Source organism: Plodia interpunctella, chromosome 29 (assembly GCF_027563975.2).
Source record: "Plodia interpunctella isolate USDA-ARS_2022_Savannah chromosome 29, ilPloInte3.2, whole genome shotgun sequence".
In the NCBI taxonomy this organism is placed as follows: domain Eukaryota; kingdom Metazoa; phylum Arthropoda; class Insecta; order Lepidoptera; family Pyralidae; genus Plodia; species Plodia interpunctella.
Genome location: NC_071322.1, coordinates 795,843 through 817,937, shown reverse-complemented (window position 1 = coordinate 817,937; position 22,095 = coordinate 795,843). Strand labels below are relative to the sequence as shown.

General features: G+C 37.2%; 2 protein-coding genes across 6 annotated transcripts in view; both read right to left on the bottom strand.

Annotated features, from left to right (window-relative positions):
• Positions 1-22,095, bottom strand: part of LOC128682236 (uncharacterized protein) — a 48,188-nt gene that overhangs the window by 20,679 nt on the left and 5,414 nt on the right. For all 4 annotated transcript variants that reach the window (XM_053766850.2, XM_053766852.2, XM_053766853.2 and 1 more), the window contains exons 6-20: positions 21,471-21,581; positions 20,134-20,246; positions 18,398-18,454; positions 17,787-17,915; positions 16,705-16,804; positions 16,121-16,235; positions 15,075-15,146; positions 13,543-13,622; positions 11,161-11,286; positions 4,578-4,756; positions 3,204-3,358; positions 2,473-2,592; positions 1,354-1,446; positions 843-921; positions 187-296 (exon numbers count right to left, since the gene is read on the bottom strand). In XM_053766850.2, the coding sequence (XP_053622825.1) occupies positions 187-296; positions 843-921; positions 1,354-1,446; positions 2,473-2,592; positions 3,204-3,358; positions 4,578-4,756; positions 11,161-11,286; positions 13,543-13,622; positions 15,075-15,146; positions 16,121-16,235; positions 16,705-16,804; positions 17,787-17,915; positions 18,398-18,454; positions 20,134-20,246; positions 21,471-21,581 (1,639 nt within the window). The remainder of the gene's footprint in view (positions 1-186; positions 297-842; positions 922-1,353; positions 1,447-2,472; positions 2,593-3,203; positions 3,359-4,577; positions 4,757-11,160; positions 11,287-13,542; positions 13,623-15,074; positions 15,147-16,120; positions 16,236-16,704; positions 16,805-17,786; positions 17,916-18,397; positions 18,455-20,133; positions 20,247-21,470; positions 21,582-22,095) is intronic.
• Positions 5,001-8,939, bottom strand: LOC128682241 (piggyBac transposable element-derived protein 4-like). Of its 2 annotated transcripts, XM_053766861.2 has the most exons (3): positions 8,505-8,939; positions 6,294-7,942; positions 5,001-5,846 (listed from the first exon to the last, which is right to left on the bottom strand). In XM_053766861.2, exons 2-3 carry the CDS (start codon positions 7,928-7,930, stop codon positions 5,642-5,644), a joined length of 1,842 nt encoding a protein of 613 aa, XP_053622836.1. In that variant the 5' UTR covers positions 7,931-7,942; positions 8,505-8,939; the 3' UTR covers positions 5,001-5,641. The 2 variants fall into 2 exon arrangements, with proteins under 2 accessions (XP_053622836.1, XP_053622837.1); XM_053766862.2 differs by lacking the exon at positions 8,505-8,939 and having other exon boundaries at positions 6,294-8,219.

Sequence of the window (22,095 nt, the reverse complement as noted above, 5' to 3'; positions counted from 1 at the left end):
GGCTCACCATTATTGTTTCTTACAATGTTTTTTTCTAATAATATATAAAAGTACATAATGTACATAGTCAAAAGGTATATCAAAACAGGTTGTTCTCTCTCGTTTCGCCGAATGGAACGGCTCTGCACTTTTCTTTCATGAAATACAGAAGTTTGGTATATTATTGATAACGTGGGAGAGTCATACCTGGCGCAGCACCCTGGCGGAGTCGCAGGCACGCAACCCGAGCGCCCTGGTGGCGGCGGGCGCGGCGCGCAGCTCGCGCATGCGCGACAGCAGCGCGCCGCGCGTGCGCGCTGCACCACATACACATTGTGTTTACGTCTCTTTTGTAAAAATATAATTGATCATATATAAATAACACTATATCCATTGGTGAAAACTTCATGAAAATCAATGCAGTCGTTTTTGAGTGTGACAAACAGACAGACAGACAGACAGACACGGTGGAGGACCTTGTTTTATAATATGTAAGGATTAGATGTTGCCCACGGCTTTGCTCCCGTGAGAGTGTCGAGCTAAAATAGCATATATCAATCTTGAATAATGTACTTTTACTATCGATTCAATAATTTCGGTGATTACCCGCCTCAAACAGATAAACTCACAAACGCTCACCTCTTTATAATGAATAATAACAGACCAGCTGCAGCACGCGGTGTTGCCCGCGTAGTAATTAAATTGTATCCTACTCTTTTGATTTAAAACTACGCAACGGATTTTGATGCGGTTTTTCCAAACGGAGTAATTCAAAAGAAAGATTTAGATGTATAATGTATGATGGTTTTACCCGAGCGAAGTCGGGAGACTAGTGTAAAGGTATATTAGACATAAACATATACCTGAAATACAGACACATTCGGCGGGCACTGTGTTGTTAACTGTTGTGGAACTACCGTCGTTCGTGCGCGCTGCTGCCACCTGGTGGGACAAAAATTACATAACTGGTGGAACAAAAATGATATGACTGGTGGAACAAAAATGATATGACTGGTGGAACAAAAATGATATGACTGGTGGAACAAAAATGATATAACTGGTGGAACAAAAATGATATGACTGGTGGAACAAAAATGATATGACTGGTGGAACAAAAATGATATGACTGGTGGAACAAAAATGATATGACTGGTGGAACAAAAATGATATGACTGGTGGAACAAAAATGATATGACTGGTGGAACAAAAATGATATGACTGGTGGAACAAAATTTATATTCTTAAATTGGTTTCTAATCAGATGAATAGTCGGAAGAGCCGCATTGGGCCTGCGCGGTGGGTCATGGCCCATTATCTTTATTTACAAAGCCCCAGCAGTGGGCACGATTAGTTGATAAACAGATAAATACTCACCATATACAGGGTGTCCGGTATTCGATGCATGTTTTTCGCTCGTCTCGCTCGCGCCAACTCTGCTTCGGGCACCTCTTGTTCCTCAAGCAACGCCTGGAATGAAACACCATGAATTAGTTAGTGGCTTCGGAATTATAACCCGGAGGAATCACTATAATAGGTATTGAAGTAGAAAAACTGACGCGTCACAAATTATTTCGCTTCGTCCATCTCGTTCGCACTTAAATTTTTTTTATTAAAAGCGCGAGCGCCATTAAAATGTACTAAATTATGTTGTTTAAACTTTATAGTGTTCAGTACATACCTGCCACTGAATAGTCAGTTATCATGATTATGGCAGGTGACCGCACTCTTTGCAATAGCCCATTCTCAGTCCATCCAAATTTCATTCTATAGACCAGTACTTCTATCCATTATTCTGCAATAGTTCACACTCCCGCCGAGACCTGTTCATGGTCATATCATTTCATTGGTATATCCGGGAGCGGGTCTTGGCGGGAGACCTACACAACATCAAAATTCTCCAAAGGGCCTCTACGTGTTGGATCCATATGGATTCCCCACGCAAGCCTCTCAAAGGACCGGACTATGTGCCGTGAATCCCAAAAGGAGATACAAATAATAATAATAATTTATTTATTTCAGACTTTTCAATCCATAGCATACGAGAATTGCCTATACAAGTTATAGCCTGTATACAGTTTAATATGGACAAGAAAACTCATTGCAATAATTTCTGTATTACAAGTTTCTTTGAAACTTACTTTCGGACACCATTCTCTCACAATTTCTAGTATTAAGGAAACTGTTCTTTAGTTTTAAGGATAATACCTCTAGTAACAATTGTGTGAGATGAATATATATATATATATATTAATAATTTGAGATTCAAACTACGTCCATAAACCTCAATAACTTTGGTGATAAACGATAATATTAAATTTTGATCACTCACATGTATTAATAGGGTCTTTTAATATTAAGCCTTTAATTTTTTTGGGCATAATTAAAAATTTATCGTGTATAGATTTAATGTCTGTAAAAAATATGTACACACATCACAATATGCCTATTAAATTATGATATAGCAGATTCAGATTCAGATTCAGCATCGCTCACCTTGAGCTCGTCGAGATACGGAAGGAAACACCGCGGCGGGCGATAGGAGCCCCGCGCCTGCCACGCGGCCAGCGTGGGGCACGGCTCGGGGGGCGCCGCGATGATGCCCCTACGGATCAACTGAAACCAGCACACGTTTTTATTATTAAAATAAATAAATAAAAGGAAATTAATCAAATCAAATTTGACGAGCTCGGTGGCGCAGTGGTGAAGTTCTTGCCTCTGAACCGAGAGGTCCCGGGTTCGATCCCCGGTCGGGTCGAGATGGAAAATGATCTTTTTCTGATTGGCTCGGGTCTTGGATGTTTATCTATATATGTATTAGTAGTATAAGGAACATTTTAGAAAAGGACATTTTACTGAAGAAATATTTTTGAAAATGACATTTTACTGAAGAAACATTTTTGAAAAGGACATTTTACTAAAGAAATATTTTTGAAAATGACATTTTGCTGAAGAAAAATTTTAGAAAAGGACATTTTACTGAAGAAATATTTTTGAAAATGACATTTTACTGAAGAAACATTTTTGAAAAGGACATTTTACTAAAGAAATATTTTTGAAAAAGACATTTTGCTGAAGAAACATTTTAGAAAAGGACATTTTGCTAAAGAAACATTTTTGAAAATGACATTTTGCTGAACGAAACATTTCAGAAAGGGACACGTAGCCGAAGAAACATTTTTAGAAAAGTACATTTGTAAGCAGAGACATATGTTACACAGAGGCACCTGTTGCAGAGGCTCGCAGTCGGGCGGCAGGTGTTCCACCCTCAGCAGCGGCACCAGCGGCGCCAGCAGCTCCCTCAGCGCCGCCTCGTTCACATCCCGCCGCCGCGCGCCCAGCCGCGACACCGAGTGCGCCGTGTGCCACACCACGTTCGGTTCTGTGGTGGTCACAACACACAACATGTGCACTGCTTGTTACTCTCACGGACACTGTTGGTATTGACGACCTCGGTGGCGCAGTGGTAAAGTTCTTGCCACTGAACCGAGAGGTCCCGGGTTCGATCCCCGGTCGGGTCATGATGGAAAACGATCTTTTTCTGATTGGCCCGGGTCTTGGATGTTTATCTATATATGTATTTGTTATAAAATATAGTACCGTTGAGTTAGCATCCCATAACACAAGTTTCGAACTTACTTTGGGGCTAGCTCAATCTGTGTGGTTTGTCCTAATATATTTAATAATATATATTTATTGCAATGGGGTGGGGGGGGGGGGGGGGGGAAATATTGGTTGAAAATCAGTTTCCTTTGCTTTATTGACTTGAGACACTTGTACATGACATCAATTAAAAGTATCCGGGAAATATTAATAGGACTGTATTTGAAATAGGACTGTTATTAAAAGGTCCTTAGGTGATCAAATGCGTGTATTCGTCCAGAATGAGAAGGGGAGAGAGAGAGAGAGAGAGCGAGAGAGGGAGAGCACGCGGGAAATATATCCAAAGACAATATATGTAACATAGACAAAGTTAAAAGGTTGCTATTTCCAACAGGCAGAGCCCCCGCGCAAAAAAGAGGCACGGCCGTACCATCCATTGCTCGAAGCAATTCAGACAAATTTCGATACGTGTTACTGAAGTGATAATTGATATTTATACAACTAGTTGTTCGTCACGAACTTAGCGAACCTCGCGAACACAGAATATTTTGATGAGTTTTTACAAAATTGTGAATGTTTCAAAAACGACTGAACCGATTTTTATGCCCCCACGTTCTCGCAACTTAAAAAATTCTATTAACAGATTTTATATATACGGGATCCATATATATATATATATTATAAAAAATATATATAAATACATATAAATATATATAATATATATATAAATATATTTAACATTAATATTTTACTTTTTTATAAGATAGGTTATAAATATAATTTTTATAAGATAGGTTTACTTGTTTATAAGATAGGTTAATTATATATATTCAATTAACCTATCTTATAAACAAGTAAAATATTATATATATATTAATATATATATATATTAATTTTATTGTATGTTTAATTTTAGAGAGAGAGATGTTTAATTTATATATGTATGTAATGTATATATATAGACGCGCGCGTTGGTTGGTTGTTTGGTTTGTTGTAACCTCTGTTGGTGGCGCAGACGCGCTCGGCGTAGCGCAGCAGCGCGCGCAGCGCCTGCGCCTCGCTGGCCTGCAGGAACGGGGAGCCCAGCGCCGCGGTCACCGCTTGCCGCGGCAGCCGCGCCGCCGCCGAGTGGGACATTATCGACACGAACTCGTCGCGCAGGTACCGCATCGCTTGTCTGCCAATTGCAATAATCTTATACTAGGTAACCGTTTGGCAGTTTGTATGTTTGCGTGGCGGGTAATCTCCGATACTGCCGAACCGATTTCAAAAATTCTTTACATGCTATATTTTTATATCAAAATTCGCACGGGAGCGATGCCCCGGGCAACATCTAGTAACACAGAATTAAACAGTGAAATAAATAGAATTTGGCACCTTGAAAAGTTTAAATAGAATCTGGCACCTTGAAAAGTTTAACCGTTTCCGTGCGGAGGTCTTTTTAGTAATCTTTAGTTCCTGGCGTCAAACATAAATTCCGTGATGCCTCTGAGGCACCAAGCGCCAGAGACTTTGATGATTCCCCTGGGGAATCATCCGCCATGAATTGTAACTTGTAGCTTGTTCTCGTGTTTCTACTTGCTAAAATGTCATTTGCCATTGTGTATCTAACGTAAGCAGTCAGTAAATTCGTTCAGTGCGTTTAAAAGTGACGATCTGTGTGTTTTTATGGAAATGGAAGGTAAGTGATTAATTTATATCAGGTGTTGTAAACCTTTTTGCATTATTTATTGATTTATTCATTCAAGAGTGTTATACCGAATTTATTCACGTACCATTTGCGTTTGCAGCGAGGTGATATTTATTTATTATTATTTATAATAGTGTTTTGTAACATATAACTGAATGGGAAGTACGATTCTAATGAATCAAAAATATTCTACTCGTACCTACCAAACACTTATGTGTATCTATTTAAAAATGTGGATTTTTGTTAAGCGTTTAATTGACAACCTTTTTATTTTGTTGTAGAGTCACCCAGAAAAAAAATGAAATATATTCCTCAATCAGAAGTCGAGACTCAATGCGACGACGACGACGTGTTTTATGAGAATTCACAAACTTATGACGATTCGGAACCAATAGCGAATAATGTTAGTGGAACTATAAAAAAAACAACGAAGGATTGTGCAACATGCACAGAAAAAATAAAAGATAATTCCACGAGCACCAAAAAGACCCGGGAAGAAATAGATGAGCGGCAGATTCCAACAATTATTGATTTGCATGGTTGCAAATATTTTGGACAATTCGTGTCCAACGAATTGCTACGATTTAGTATAAATGAAAGATATGCAATCATGCAAAATATTATAGAAATTCTGAAATAATCATTTACCAACATTATAGTAATGTGTGAGGATAGAGCTGATGAGTAAGAGTAAAATGAAACCAAGTTTAGTGTTTATATAGATTTATTAATATTTAACGTACAACGTGATACTTATAAATAAGGCTAATTATTATAATTGTTTGAGAGACTGATTTTTCATTATGTAAGCTCCTGATTTTTGTGATAGAACCATTTCTAATTAAAAAAAGTAATCGTTTTAATGTGTTTCCATTTTTCATTGAGCCTAGACACTTATAGCTACACATGTCTACCTCGAAACATTACTCACAAAGCCAAATAACATTTTTAATATTTATGGTATTCCCTAAAACATGGGGTAAGACACAACCCTGGGAATCCTGGGCAATCAGGACACCCATACAGAACTTGGTTGTTTTTCTTTGTTTTTTTGTAGCATATCCTACACCGTTTTCTACTTACCCTTCCGCCATGGCTTGGGAGTAGTATTGGCAAATGTATTCTTTCATTCGGAGATTGAGCAAGCCCTGGGACATTTGGCAATAAATTTTGTAATATACCCTTTCTAAAATCATAAAGTTCTATAGTTGAATTGTTAATTTTTCGATATAACAAAAAAGCGTTCACTAAGCATATTTGGATGATATGTATAATAATTTTTTTATACCAGCGCATCGTTTTGTGTTCGCACGAGTAATAACTTAAGAGTTGATCGTGCCTGTCAATTGCTCGCATGTATTTGTTATACTCTACTTGCGGCGCAGGCTTATATTTTACACTGCGTATGCGGCGACTAGTAGTCTTTTTATAATTACCGTCATGTTCAGAGCTCAAAAACAAGATTTCTCGTTTATCCAACCATTTGGTAACAACAATATTTTTTCTATTGTGCATTATACAAGATTCCCCGGGTTTTAATTTATTGTGTATTAAATTAGGATTGCCAGCGCGATTTGCCCGAAGGGTCCCTGTTACATATGTGTTTTTATTTAATAACTCCTCTGCTAATACCACACTCGTATAAAAGTTATCAACATATAGTGAATGTCCCTTATTAATATATTTTTCCAACAATAACATTACCACTTTATTCACGTGGTTTCTGCCACCCACCGTTTGATCCCCAGAACCAGCATAAAGGTGTATTTTTTGTATAATCCCATGCATGTCAGCTAATACATATAATTTAATGCCATAACGATGTCTTTTCCCTTTTAGATATTGGCGGAAGGACAGACGACCTTTCCATAATATTAAAGATTCATCAATCGCGATGTTTTTTGCCGGGTAATAAATGGAACACATTGATTGGTTAAATAAATCAATCAAAGGTTTTATTTTAAAAATGCTTTCGGGTCTTTCGTCAGTTTGGACGTTTAGTGCCCTTAAAATTAAATAAAATCTGTCTCTTGACATAAATAAATGTGGGCTAAGCCGCATTAAGTAATTTGTTGACCAATAATCAGCCATTCTGTTTAATTTAACGGTACCCATAAACAATATTACGCCGATAAACACTTTTAATTCAGGTATTGTTAAATCTTTCCATTTAGTAAACCTAGCGCGAGAGGTATTTGCTTCGGTTTTTAATTTGTTGCCACGCTTATTTGTACTCTCTACAATCAAATTACATAAATTTACGTTAAGAAATAGAAAGAAAAAATCGATATAATTTTTACCATGCATGTTATGAGGCGGTAAAAGGCCTGGTGTACCGCTAAAAGGAATCTTAATCATACTGGTAGGATTACCGGGATACCAGGTATTCGGTGCTTCAGGCGTGTTCTCGTGCGTCAGTGTTGGCAATTCTTCGTCATAGTCGCCAGTTTCGGCTTCAGGGTTTTCATTGACCCATTCGTCAATGATGTTGTCCATATTATCTGCTAAAATCCCGTAGAGATCAGTGTCACTTAGTTCAACATTTAAGCCTGACATATCTTGTAAATCAATGTTTTGGGGAGACATTATGCCAGACAACTCCGCAGACACGACATCCCAGTTTGACGGCCCAGGTTGAGGAGATGGTGGACTCGCAGCCATTTCCGTTAGGAACTGAAAAATAAATTCCAGAATAAGCTACCAGCACCAAAATTCACCTAAATTGTCAACTCCGATAATTAAAACTGCACAAATGTTTCTCCCTTTAATTTTTCATCCTAACAATCACACTTTCTAACTAAGTAGGTACTCTATTTCTAATGTAATATAAAATGTACACAATAAATATTTCTAATGTAATTAATAATTTTCCGATTCATTTAACTTCATAATGTCGCAGTAAACGACTTTAATATACATTTTTAAACATACAAATACAAAATATTTACCTATTAAATCACTGTAATATCGCTTCGCTTACTATATGTTTATTGAACTTATTGCTTTTATTTTTCGTTTTATTCTATACCTGCTGTGTGTGGTGCGAGTGAAAATGGTCATAAACCTTGATTATAAACATTGCAAAAGAAAGTTAATACTTATAAAAAATAATACATTTTATGTAAAAATATGTTTTTTTTTTGCAATTTTTTACGAAAAATAGGTAAAATGTATAAATTATGGGTTTCTGGGGAGCATATTGCCTTTTATTATAAACATAAGACCAAAAACTTACCTTTAATGCACGGCACGTAGCGGAATTTGTGAAAGGCAATCTCAAATCTCGGAGTTCAGGTAAACAGGATACAGTCTTCACATTGTAAAATCAAAGAGTCCATTATCACAAGCCAATGTCGTCACAAATTAAAATCACGGAGTCCTAGTGCACAAGCGAATGTCGTCTATAATATAAGTAGTAAGATCACATCTGTTTACTAAGGGCAGCAAGACAGAAGTGCGGGATGGAAAAGTTATGCGCCGGCGCAAACAATTATGAACGGTGCGTAGTTTTAAACAATAATCAACCGTATACGCAAGGAAATACGGAACTTCGTAGGCGAAGGGCCGAGGAAAAAATGAGTAAGTCCATTTTTTGTGAAGTCGCCGATCCGCCCCGCATTCTTTGTATGTTTTGGGGCAAAAATGAACCTTATGTCAAAAGCTTTTGATTTTAGAGAAACATTCCAGAAGGTTGGCTGTTAGAATTATCACTACATAGTATAAAACAAAGTCGATTCTGCTGTCTTCATGTCCCTTTGTTCGCTTAGATCTTTAAAACTACGAAACGGATTTAGATGCGGTTTGTTTTTAATAGATAGAGTGATTCAAGAGGAAGGTTTATAATAACATGCTTACTATGATTTATAATAACATGCTTAATATATTAGAGAACTACTAATAATTTCAAGATTTCTAATGCGAAGCCGTAAATAAACACATGTTTTTTGCGCTTACATTGCAAACGCTGGCTGAATTCTACGAGAGAGATCAAAATAATGTACTACAATATTGTATACCTTAAAAAGGTCTAATAAGAAAGTCCGCGATGTTATATGTTTATCTCTTAGGGTTAACCCACAATAACCAATTTTTATCCTTTACATTTTACGAGAAATAATTGCTTGAAATCGCTTTCGTAAATACGAAAGCAATTTCAAGCAATACAGCATTAATCCTTATCTAATTAAGTACCATAAATACATTTTACATTTAATATGGAACAATATAGCCCTTTACAGCATGTAATTTAAATGAATATTATCGAAGATATTACAGATTTAAAATATAGGGATATCGCGGTTGCGGCCGTGAAATATGCAAAAAAATAAATAAGCAAAAATGTGGAAGTCTTCACAATGTAGGAAAAGGGGAATTGTTTTACTAATAGTAATATAGCTAGTAATCAATAATAAAATGTGACTCGGCCCTTGGTTTACAACCCCTGAAGTTTGCAAATTTGCGAAATTACTTGAAACGAACACTGTGGGCATGATATGGGTGACAAATAAAGACACTTTTATTTAGGGAACTCTTTTGACAAATGTCGTTTTAGCCGAGTTTTTTATGTCTTAGTTTTGTATCCTCTCGGGCACCATACGCCATACGCAATAGTTTTACATGGTGCCTGTGCGGCATCATCCGCACGGAAACGGTTAAATAGAATCTGGCATCTTGAAAAGTTTAAATAGAATCTGGCACCTTGAAAAGTTTAAATAGAATCTGGCACCTTGAAAAGTTTAAATAGAATCTGGCACCTTGAAAAGTTTATATAGAATCTGGCACCTTGAAAAGTTTAAATAGAATCTGGCACCTTGAAAAGTTTAAATAGAATCTGGCACCTTGAAAAGTTTATATAGAATCTGGCACCTTGAAAAGTTTAAATAGAATCTGGCACCTTGAAAAGTTTAAATAGAATCTGGCATCTTGAAAAGTTTAAATAGAATCTGGCATCTTGAAAAGTTTAAATAGAATCTGGCACCTTGAAAAGTTTAAATAGAATCTGGCACCTTGAAAAGTTTAAATAGAATCTGGCACCTTGAAAAGTTTAAATAGAATCTGGCACCTTGAAAAGTTTAAATAGAATCTGGCACCTTGAAAAGTTTATATAGAATCTGGCACCTTGAAAAGTTTAAATAGAATCTGGCACCTTGAAAAGTTTAAATAGAATCTGGCATCTTGAAAAGTTTAAATAGAATCTGGCATCTTGAAAAGTTTAAATAGAATCTGGCACCTTGAAAAGTTTTCAATAGTCCCTATAATTCTTTCTACGACTGGAGTCACACCGAAACGGCTACACCAATCATTAAAAACCTCAAATCCTACAACTTATAACCTATTTCAGAAGGCAGCTATATTAAATACGTGCCGAATATTGAGAAAGTTCTAACGGACAGACGGGCAAACTTCCTCGCTTACGTCCCCCAGCCGCACAGATTTCAACGCAACAGTACAACCACAAAATCACTTGCCTATTACGACTCCCGATAGTGATAGTCCTGCCATGAATACAATTAGCGACCTTCCTGTTATACACTCGGCTTAGGCCCGTGTATTGCAGTGTACCGGTCTGTTTTAAACAGAGACCAATAATGCATACATTAGTGCAGGATTAATGTTTTACTGGCCACCGATAATTCTTGATTTTTTTTCAATCAAAACCAAATAATATATTCAGAAATTAGGCCTTCACAGGCAATTTTTCACGTCACATTCTAAATTAAATGATATATACCAAAGCTACAAACTACTGGCATTTCGGAACGACCACTGCTGAGAAGAAATGCCGAAACTCATTCAAACAGTGTCGGTCCCTATTATGCCAAAAGTATGTGTATATTTGTGCGTGTGTGTGTGTGTGTGTGTGTGTGTGTGTGCCCGCGTGTGAGACTGACCGGTGCACCCAGGCGCTGGCGTGCGGCAGCGCGGCCCAGCGCAGCGCGGCCGGCAGCGACTCCGGACACAGCGCCTCCGCGATCGCGTCCTCGCAGCCCTGCGCCACTATCGGCATCTCCACGAACCTGCCCACGGTAACATACTCCATATTTTTTATTGCACACCATAAACTTGACATGGCTTTATAATATACATGAAAAAAGAACAGATATTTATGGACCCCGGCGGGCACATGAGAGGAGGTCGCATTCCAAATGTTTATTGTCTACGCCAGTACACCACAACACTAGGCACGTCCCGCCCGCGACCCCTCGCGCGGCAGCCAATGGCTATCGAACACGACAATTTAAATTTTATTCCTGCGCGCGCACTACAAATCTAGTTTTTTCTATTGTTTTATTTCCTGTCATTCGATTCGATTTCTGTTTTTCATTAGAACAAAGAAAAATATAATTATCTAATTCTTAGCTCCAAGTATTTTATTTTAACTACCTATTAGTTCCGTAACGAACATTTATAAAATGGTAAATAGCAGACTCAATTCGATCAGTTAAAAAAATACAATTTATATTATTATTTAAAATATCTGGATACTAGAATAACTTGGGATGTTATTCCCTCTGGTATTATTTCCAGTGAACTGAACTTCAAATATAACTGCAAAAGTGCAAAAGTTAACAGAACTACGCATATATTTCCAAAATCACAGCGAAAATGTAACAATTCAATTGATCACAACGAACTGAAATTAGCGGGAAAATATACTTCTTTTTTTTTTACATGTCATTTTTATTTTTTAAACTACAATCTTAATTATTAATTTATTTGCGGCCAATGTATTTTTATAACTAAACTGAAATCTTATACATAGTTAACCTAATTATAATTTATTAATAATAATTTAGTTTTCCTATTTATTTTTGTTCCGGTAGCATTTGAGAGCACGGGTGTTCGGGGGGCTGAGGCGGAAAGGATTTGTTGGAGAATTAGGTCGCAGGCTATCAGAAAGGCTGAATGATAGGCGTGCTGTACCGTATCTGTCCCGAAGAGTCTCCATCGCCATACAGCGGGGCAATGCAGCCAGTGTAATGGGAACTTTTGAGCCAGGTGTGATGCGGGAGGTGGGGGGTGAGCTATTAGATTAGTCATGTTACACGAAGCATGTTGCGAATGATAAATAAATAATAAAATAAATAAATATATTAGGACAAATCACACAGATTGAACTAGCCCCAAAGTAAGTTCGAGACTTGTGTTATGGGATACTAACTCAACGATACTATATTTTATAACAAATACATATATAGATAAACATCCAAGACCCGGGCCAATCAGAAAAAGATCATTTTCCATCATGACCCGACCGGGGATCGAACCCGGGACCTCTCGGTTCAGAGACAAGAACCTTACCACTACGCCACCGAGGTCGTCAAATGATGTTTCAAATTGTATTAAATAAATGCATACATTAGTATTTACAATATATACAATATAAGTATTTACAAAAAAATACATTATAATCAAAATTATCTTCGAGACAGTCGACAATACTGTAATAAGCTTTGTTTAATAACATTATTATTACACATACGATATAGCTTTATATGTAGCCACAAACACAAATCAAAAGCACAAAATAGACAAATTACGAACATTACTCATATAACCCATTTATCCTATTGACGAGCTCGGTGGCGCAGTGGTGAAGTGCTTGCCACTGAACGGAGAGGTCCCGGGTTCGATCCCCGGTCGGGTCATGATGGAAAATGATATTTTTATGATTGGCCCGAGTCTTGGATATTTATCTATATATGTTATAGAATATAGTATCGTTGAGTTAGTATCCCGTAACACAAGTCTCGAACTTACTTTGTGGCCAGCTCAATCTGTGTGATTTGTCCTGATATATTTATTTTTTATACAATTTAGATTGCCTCGTGTATATCTTATTGAGGGATAGTTCACGTTGACCACGTTTTATCTCTTATATAATTAATAATATTTATTAAAGTAATAATGGATATATGGACAGGGGCGTAGGTTATTACAGTACCAATCGTATCACAGTTACGGGGCTCGCGGTATACAGGGGCACTCGACGTGTTCAAGCAAAATTAGTAAAAAAAATTAAGCTAAATTTGTTTATTTACTAGCGGCCCGCGCCGGCTTCGCTCGGGTAAATTTAGATGTACACACCCAAACCTTCCTAAGGCCAATCAGATAAAGATCATTTCCCATCATGACCCGACCGGGGATCGAACCCGGGACCTCACTGTTCAGAGGGCGGGCACTCCACCACTGCGCCACCGAGGTCGCCAAATTGTCATAAACTGTACATTAATAAACAATAAATTAATATATTTTTATAATGAATAACCAACCTGGCGATCTCGTAAAGCTGGAACGCGTCCTCTAACATTGCAGCGCTGGCCGTGCGGCCGCGGGACACCGACGACCAGGGCTGTAATAAATACGTATTTCTCGCAAAAAATCTACTTTCAATAATATTTATGTATATACAGGGTCACTGGTATCAAACGCTAAACCTCCTAAAGACTACTCGGGTACATCGAAACGAGCAACTTTTATTCTACGACTTTTCGTGATTCGTAGTTTTTATTTTTCATATAAAAAAATTACAATCTGATTAGCGAGTGTACACATGTTAACTGCATGCAACAGCCGAGCGACACGAGACAGCGCAGCTGCGTTATGTAGCGGAGTCGAACATAGAGTTAACAGTTTGTAGAAACGACATTGAAACCAAAACAAGTTTATTTGTTAGACGAATTAAAAACTCCCGACTTTCAAGATTCATTTCGCTACAACTTTTGAACGGCTGAACCGATTTTCATGAAGCATGGCTAAGAGCAGTCGGGATAAAATTATCTATGACACAAAAAAAAAAAAAACAAACTAAAATCGATTAATCCGTTTGGGAGCTACGACGCCACAGACACACAGATACACAGACAGACGTTAAACTTATAAAACCCCTCTTTTTGCATCGGGGGTGGGGGTTAAAAAGGAAAATGTTAGTATTTATTACGTTTAGACAAAAGTCGTAGAACAAAATGGTTCCCTATTTTTATGCACACAATTTTATGTCACATTTTAACATATATTTACTTATCATAATAATAGTTAATATATCAATTTGGAATAATGTTTTAGGCTAATTTTTTTTATTTTCATACCCACCATAAGCATAACAATTTTGAAGCATAATATTCTAAAGCATATTGGCGGTTTATGGGTGACCCGAGCGCCGCCCCGCCGCACCCTGACCTACTGCTACACTATAGCTTTATGCAAATCAAAATTATGGTAAAATACATTAGCCTAAACTATAATTATGCTTATTGAAAAGGTATGCCAAAATACGAGTACGTCAAAAAAAAAAACTCGTTATACTAAATTAAATTAGGATGAAATAAAATTCATGAGAAAAAAAAAGGGATCCCGAACAAAAGATCAGACAGTCTCTATGTACCTTATGCGCCTTTGGAAGGTTATGCGTCAGATACCAGTGACCCTGTACAATGAGACATCGGCAATAATTGTCTACGCCAGTGCACCACAACGCTAGCCCCTCGCGCATCAGCCAATGGCTATCGAACACGACAGCCAATGGCTATCGAACACGACAGCCAATGGCTATCGAACACGACAGCCAATGGCTATCGAACACGACAGCCAATGGCTATCGAACACGACAATTTAAATTTTATTCCTGCGCGCGCGCTACAAATCTAGTTTTTTCTATTGTTTTTTTTTCCTGTCATTCGATTCGATTTCTGTTTTTCATTATACCAATTTGTAAGAACAAAGAAAAATATAATTATCTAACTCTTAGCTCCAAGTATTTTATTTTAACTAGATATTTAGTTCCGTAACGAACAATAATAATTACCGTTGTTCCACTGGAGGAACTGGTGGCAGACGCGGGAGTCGAGGAGTTCCTTCCAATCAAACTGAGATCCACCTGACAACAATAATTAACAATTTTATATTAACTTGATTTTATTTTTTATTTTTTTAAGTGTCATGGCTCCATCGTTCGCCGAAACGATGATTTTGCCAACGTCAAGGTTCAGAATTTTAGGTTACACACTGAATAGTGTTTAAGTATTGATATTATAACATATTATTTTCCGTGTCAATCTGAACCTTGACGTTGGCAAAATCATCGTTTTGGCGAACGATATATATATATATATATATATACATACGGATATAGGGGAGAGTAAATAAAAATAAGTAGATATTATTATTTTGTATAAAAAAAAATATCAGGACAAATCACACAGATTGAGCTAGCCCCAAAGCAAGTTCGAGACTTGTGTTATGGGATACTAACTCAACGATACTATATTTTATAAAATATACATATATAGATAAACATCCAAGACCCGGGCCAATCAGAAAAAGATCATTTCCCATCATGACCCGACCGGGGATCGAACCCGGGACCTCTCGGTTCAGTGGCAAGAACTTTACCACTGCGCCACCGAGGTCGTCTATTCGCCTTGACATACGGTCCACTTTTATTTAGTACAAGACTTCCCCGAAACCAAGTCCTATAAGGAAATAGCAGAAGCACTTCACTAAGATTTTTCTATTATTACCAGACTCGGTTTCAGGCCAAATTTTTTACAACTTTATTTTAAATATATACTTATATAATATTCTAACTAGCTTTTGCCTGCGGTTCTCCCTTCAGTGAAATATTTAGACTTTTTAAACTAATCTCGTTTCCCCATACAAACTTTGAACCCCCTTTTTAACCCCTTAGAGGATGAATTTGGAAAAATCCTTTCTCAGCGCATCCCTATACCACATTAGGAATCTACGTGCTAGTGTTTGAAGTTTCTAGACCCAGTGGTTTGGGCTGTGCGTTGATATGTCAGTCAGTCAGTCATTCAGTGTGTTCTTTATATATATATATACATAACAGACCTGGTCAGTATAAGCGGCGTGAAGTAACGCCCGGACGAATCTCCGCGGCAGCACCTTCTCGTCCAAACACACGTCGAACGGCGCCGCGCTAGCGCTGCGACGAGACATCACGTTCCTGAGGGGGAGGATATTTTATTAATTTATTAACATTATAAGTGTTTATCTATACTAATATTATAAAGAGGTAAGCGTTTGTGAGTTTGTATGTTTGAGGCGGGTAATCTCTGAAACTACCGAACCGATTTTGAAAATTCTTTTGTCATTACAAAGGTACATTCCTCAATCACTCAGTGAAAATGAGGGTAGTCGTTTTTGAGTTTATCGCGTATAGATAACCAGACAGACTCAGGAGAGGACTTTGTTTTGTAATATGTAAGGAAAGTATCGTTGAGTTAGTATCCCATAACACAAGTCTCGAACTTACTTTGGGGCTAGCTCAATCTGTGTGATTTGTCCTGATATATTTGTTTATTTCGTTTACGATGAATATGTTCCTATTTTCAAGTTCCGTTTTAATCTTTTGAGGTGCGGAACCGTAAATAAATATAAAGATATTATAAGAGACAACACAGCGCAAGCAGAACCTGAAGAAGCGCGAGCGCGCGGCCAGCACGAGCCGATGGCAGCGCTGCGCGTGCGCGTGCGCGTGCGCGTCCAGCTGCAGCCGCGCGTCCGCCAGCTCCCCTGCAATATTTGTATCTCTCTATACTTATTATATATTTCAACTAACTTTTGTCCAAAATTTTGATATGTGAGTAAAAATGCGTTTCCCGTGCGAATTTCAGATGAGATCCCTTCTCAGTGCTGCCCTACACTGTCCTAGGAACCTGCACACCAAATTTCGGCTTCACTAGTTACGGCGCTAGCTTTTGCCCGCGGCTTCGCCCGCGTGAATATCACAATAAAATCGCGGTCATTCTTTAAGAAAAATGATGAAGAATATGTTTGCCAATTTTCATCTTTTTATATTGAAATTTGTATTGAGTTCCATATAATATTTCACCCCTATTTTGAAGGGGTTGAGGGATAATTTTCAGAAAAATCTGTAATACGAATTCATTAATTTGTTGGAAACAACCAAAATCCAAATTTTCAAGTCACTAACTTCAACGGTGTAGAACTTTCATATAAACGTTTTTCACACCTTTCACCCCCTGTGGGGGTAGAATTTCCGAAAATCCTCTCTCAGTGCTCACCTGCACTCCCCAGGGAACCCCTACACGCAAAATTTCAACTTCCTACACCCAACAGTTTCGACTGTGAGTTGTCTGTGAATCAGTTAATCAGTAACGCAAGAGTTATATACATATATATATATAAGAATTGTACATTCGCAACGTTATAACTTTACTGAAATTTGTTATGTGTGCTTAAATAAATGTTTAAATTAGTGTGACGCGGGAATTGCTTTCTTATACCGGTTTTAACTAAGTAAATATAACCCTGTTAATGATAAAACAGTTAAGACACACTTTAAACTAAAGTATGTTTTCTCTTATCAATGGCAAATATTATAAAGTGTGTAGTTGCCACTGAACTGTAGTCACTGTAGCCGTAGGCGTCATGTCACAAGCTTTTAGACAACTAAAATCAGACACCAGTGTAAATTTTATTGATACTATTTGTATTGTAATAAATACATTGTATATAAGAAAAAAAGACTGACCGGAATCCAAGAGGTATTTCATGTCCGTGTGCAGCGAGTGCAGAGAGAACCCGAGAGCGGCGCCCAGACGCCGCAGCGCCGCCGCGTCCACGCGCGACGCTGCGCACGCGCACGTGCTGCTGCGCCGCGCTGGAACCGTAACCGGTTTGTTACATACACACATAGCCTTAATAGCTGATTGGCAACAATTGCGTGCCCAATGAGGATTCACGTCAGACCGGTTCAAAAGTCATAGATTCAAATTTTTGCGTTTATAATTTTTACGTGAACTTTTTTCTGCGGCGTCACAACTCCAAATGAATTTAACTTATATTTTTAAATAATTAGATGTAACTTTGCAATTATTTGTTTTATTAAAAAAATATATATATATTTTATAAAAATACGTAAAATATATGAAAAATTTCTGTCTAAACAGAACCGAGTCGCCGGAACAGAGTTCTTTCACCACTGAGCAATCGAGAGCCATGCCAGTTCAGCGGAATAGTTGAACCAACAATGTGAGAGTAGAGAATATTCTTAAATAAATCCGTTCCGGATACACAGGGGATCAATACCCGATCGATTTCAGAATATGTTCATGACATTATTATTTTCAAAAATATACTCACAATTGGTGCCGTCCACATTGATGATGTCCAAATCATCTTCCACATTGCGCTCATATTCTGTAAAATAATAAACAAAAAATTGCAAATATACCGATTTTTTTTTTTTTACTTTTTATACATTGGCAATATATTGTGTACACGCTCAGTCCATGTTTCTGAACAACTTTCAGTATGGCATGATAGGGACCAACACTGTTCAAATAATTTCCTTCGGCATTTCTTCTCAGCAGTGGTCGTTCCGAAATGCCAGTAGTTTGTAGCTTGTGAGAAATAACTATAAATATTGACGAGAAAAAGTGCCTGTGAATGTCTAATTTCTGAATAAATGATTTGAATTTGAATTTTATGGGAGTAACTCCGAAATCGCGAAAAAAATATCCGCTGTTCCATAAAAAACTAAATACCCAACTTGTGGAAAACGTATGGATCAGCTGTTTTTTTTTTGCGATTGACTGAGCCGACTGAGCGTGTAGATAACACAATAAATATAAAAATATTAGGACAAATCACACAGATTGAGCTAGCTCCAAAGTAAGTTCGAGACTTGTGTTACGGGATACTAACTCAACGATACTATATTTTATAACAAATACATATGTAGATAAACATCCAAGACCCGGGCCAATCAGAAAAAGATCATTTTCCATTATGACCCGACCGGGGATCGAACCCGGGACCTCTCCGGTTCAGTGGCAAGAACTTTACCACTACGCCACCGAGGTCGTCAATACCAACGTATAAATCAACCTGTAGGTGTAGTGTAGACTAAAAATGGGTAAACATATTAATGACAAAATAAATATAATAAATATAAAAACGCGGGTCGTCTTGATACAGAGACAAGACATGACACAGAAACCGGAACGGACCTCTAAGTAAAACAAGTTTATTTGGTTAGACAAATAAGGTTCTTTTTATTTGTTTCAAAATATTCATATTAATAGGCCATAACTTTTATTTTTTCTATGGCCAAAGGTATAACCGGGCCTGGGTGATCTGAATCAAAGCCAAAACTCCCGGAACGTAGACATTTTATTATCAATGCATCTTTACACATAGGTATATAGCAAAAACGAAACCATGTCGAGTTCTAATTTCGAACAGCGCCATCTAGATTGAACAAAGTAAATTAAAATATTACATAACTATATGGTTAAGATTAAACATTTGATTTATTGAGGAAACCAGCAACGTTTACAAAAAGGATACAATTCAAATTTTTTATTCAATAATAAAGCCAATTAAAGGTTTCTCTCACTATTACAATAATATAGTCGATTGATACGAGAAGAATGAGAAGAAGAAGAGAAGAGAAGAAATGAGTGTGACTATTTAATGACATGAGTCATAAATATGAATATAATATATCGAAGAGTGTGTACTTAAAAATGTTTTTTTTTAACGTCTGAGCCGATTTTTATCAAACATATCTAAGAACCGTCGCATAAAAATTGTCAATCAAATAAAAAATACCGCATACCGCAAATCTACGGCGCCACGTACACGCTTAGCGGTAAAACTTATAACACCCCTAGTTTTGCGCCCGGGGGTTAAAAATAAAGTTTAAAACAATGTTTATCCCAGTCCGGTAACGGCTCATCTCAGTCGTGAGTAAAGAAATTCGCTGAGTTTTAAGTTTTATTTTATATTTGTTACTTATGTGTCAATTGAGTTGTTGAAGTAATTCATTCATTCGTAAGTTACGCTACAAGAAACGGTACAATGAAGCGACTCACTGTCGCAGGAGCAGACGGCCGCCTGTCCCGTGTACAGCGCCGCGACCACGGCCTCCAGCTCCGCGCGGGACAACGCTGCGCCTGCGCCCTCCAGCGGGACGCGGTACATCGACCTGGTATATATTTAATCAGTAGTTTGTAGCTTGTGAGAAATAACTATTTAATATAAAAATCGACATGAAAAAGTGTCTGTGAAGGTCTAATTTCTGAATAAATGATTTGAATCTTGAATTTATTATTAACTAGATATATATGTATATATACCAGCGTGGCGCTAAATGCTGATAAAGTTTTTCTTAATTAGCATTTTTTAGCGCCGCCTTAAAATATACACAGCGCCATCTAGTGTTTTTAGAGTCAAGTTTTTTTATTACATTTTGGCGCCACCTGTAATAGAATATAAGTTGTTCGCAAATTACACGGGAACAATAGTTTTATCCGGGATGAAAGGTACCATGTGTCCTTCTCTGTACTTCAAACTAAATGTATGCAAAATTTCAAGAAGATTTGTTGAGTAGATAGAGCGTGGAGAGGTAACAAACAAACATACTTCCACATAGGATAATCTAATGGAACATTTTAAAATAAATTTTAGTACATTAAAGCATGCGAAATTTTAAAATTACTTAATCAACTGGACAAGTTTTGTATGAAATTTTGGCAAAGGTAACTTTAGCAGCCATATAAGCTACCGTTTATCGAATGCCTTTTTTTTTTCGATAACAAACATAACACAGAAAAAAGAATACATTAAAATATGAACTGGCATCATGCAAACGCGTGATACAAACTTTTCAACAATTATTAAAAAAAAAATTGAAAACTTTATATTTTTGATAAGCGCTAATTTGTTTTGGTTAATTAAGCCTTATATACATGTTAATTTAATGAAGATTATAATTTTTTTGCTCTATAACATTAATTTTTTTTTTTATGAGATTTTATTTTACGCTTGAAGGAAAATTAATATAAATATTTCACTTTAATCTCTACAGTTTGAAATATATTTTTTTAAAATATAATTTTAGACAGCTTACTTCATAACGCAGAACTGTATTAACATGCAGAGATGAAAACTTTAAAGCATAATATCAAACATTACGAGCATAAAATTTAAAAAAAATAATTCATCTGACCTTTTTTTAATAGTAATTTTCAGCTTTTGAGATATTACAAATAATAATATAAAATTTAAAGAGAAAAATTGCCTGTGAAGGTCTAATTTCAGAAAAAACGTATTTTAATTTGAACCACTAATATATATTTTTTTAAATCAGACAAAAACAGCAGTGCCCTTCCAAAAGAACCTGGCAGGAGGAGTAAACGTGACAACTTACCTGGGATAGTGTTGCAGCAGCTCCCGGAAGTAGGAACACCTGGCAGACAAGATGGCGCGGTGCGCGTGCATCGTGTATCCGGCTCCCAGCAGCTCTATATCACACCACCATCTGATATTGGAGACACTGATCACTATCATCCTTGCACATTATAAAACAAGTCTTCTACCGCATCTGTCTGTTCGCGATAAACTTTAAAAGTACTGCATGTATTTTCATGCGGTTTTCACCAATGGATAATGCGATTCCCGGGGAAGGTTTAGGCGTACGCTTTTGGCCGAGCGTGCCATAGCGGCGAGTTTGCAATAATAAATAAATAAATAAATATATTAGGACAAATCACACAGATTGAGTTAGCCCCAAAGTAAGTTCGTGACTTGTGTTATGGGATACTAACTCAACGATACTATATTTTATAACATATATAGATAAACATCCAAGACTCGGATCAATCAGAAAAATATCATTTTCCATCGTGACCCGACCGGGGATCGAACCCGGGACCTCTCGGTGTCAGAGGCAAGCGCTTTACAACTACTGCGCTGTCAACTGTATATCACCACCACATCGACGATTCCCCACCGTTGCTAACAACTGCTCGGCATCACCGGAGTGGATTTAGACG

Excerpts from the sequence above, each read along its gene's own strand:
- LOC128682241 (XM_053766861.2), bottom strand. The coding sequence starts at position 7,930 with ATGGCTGCGAGTCCACCATCTCCTCAACCTGGGCCGTCAAACTGGGAT. Across the intron at positions 5,847-6,293 it reads AAGAAAAACAACCAAGTTCT|CAATTCGTTGGACACGAATT; the intron begins GTATGGGTGTCC and ends ACTAAATCGTAG.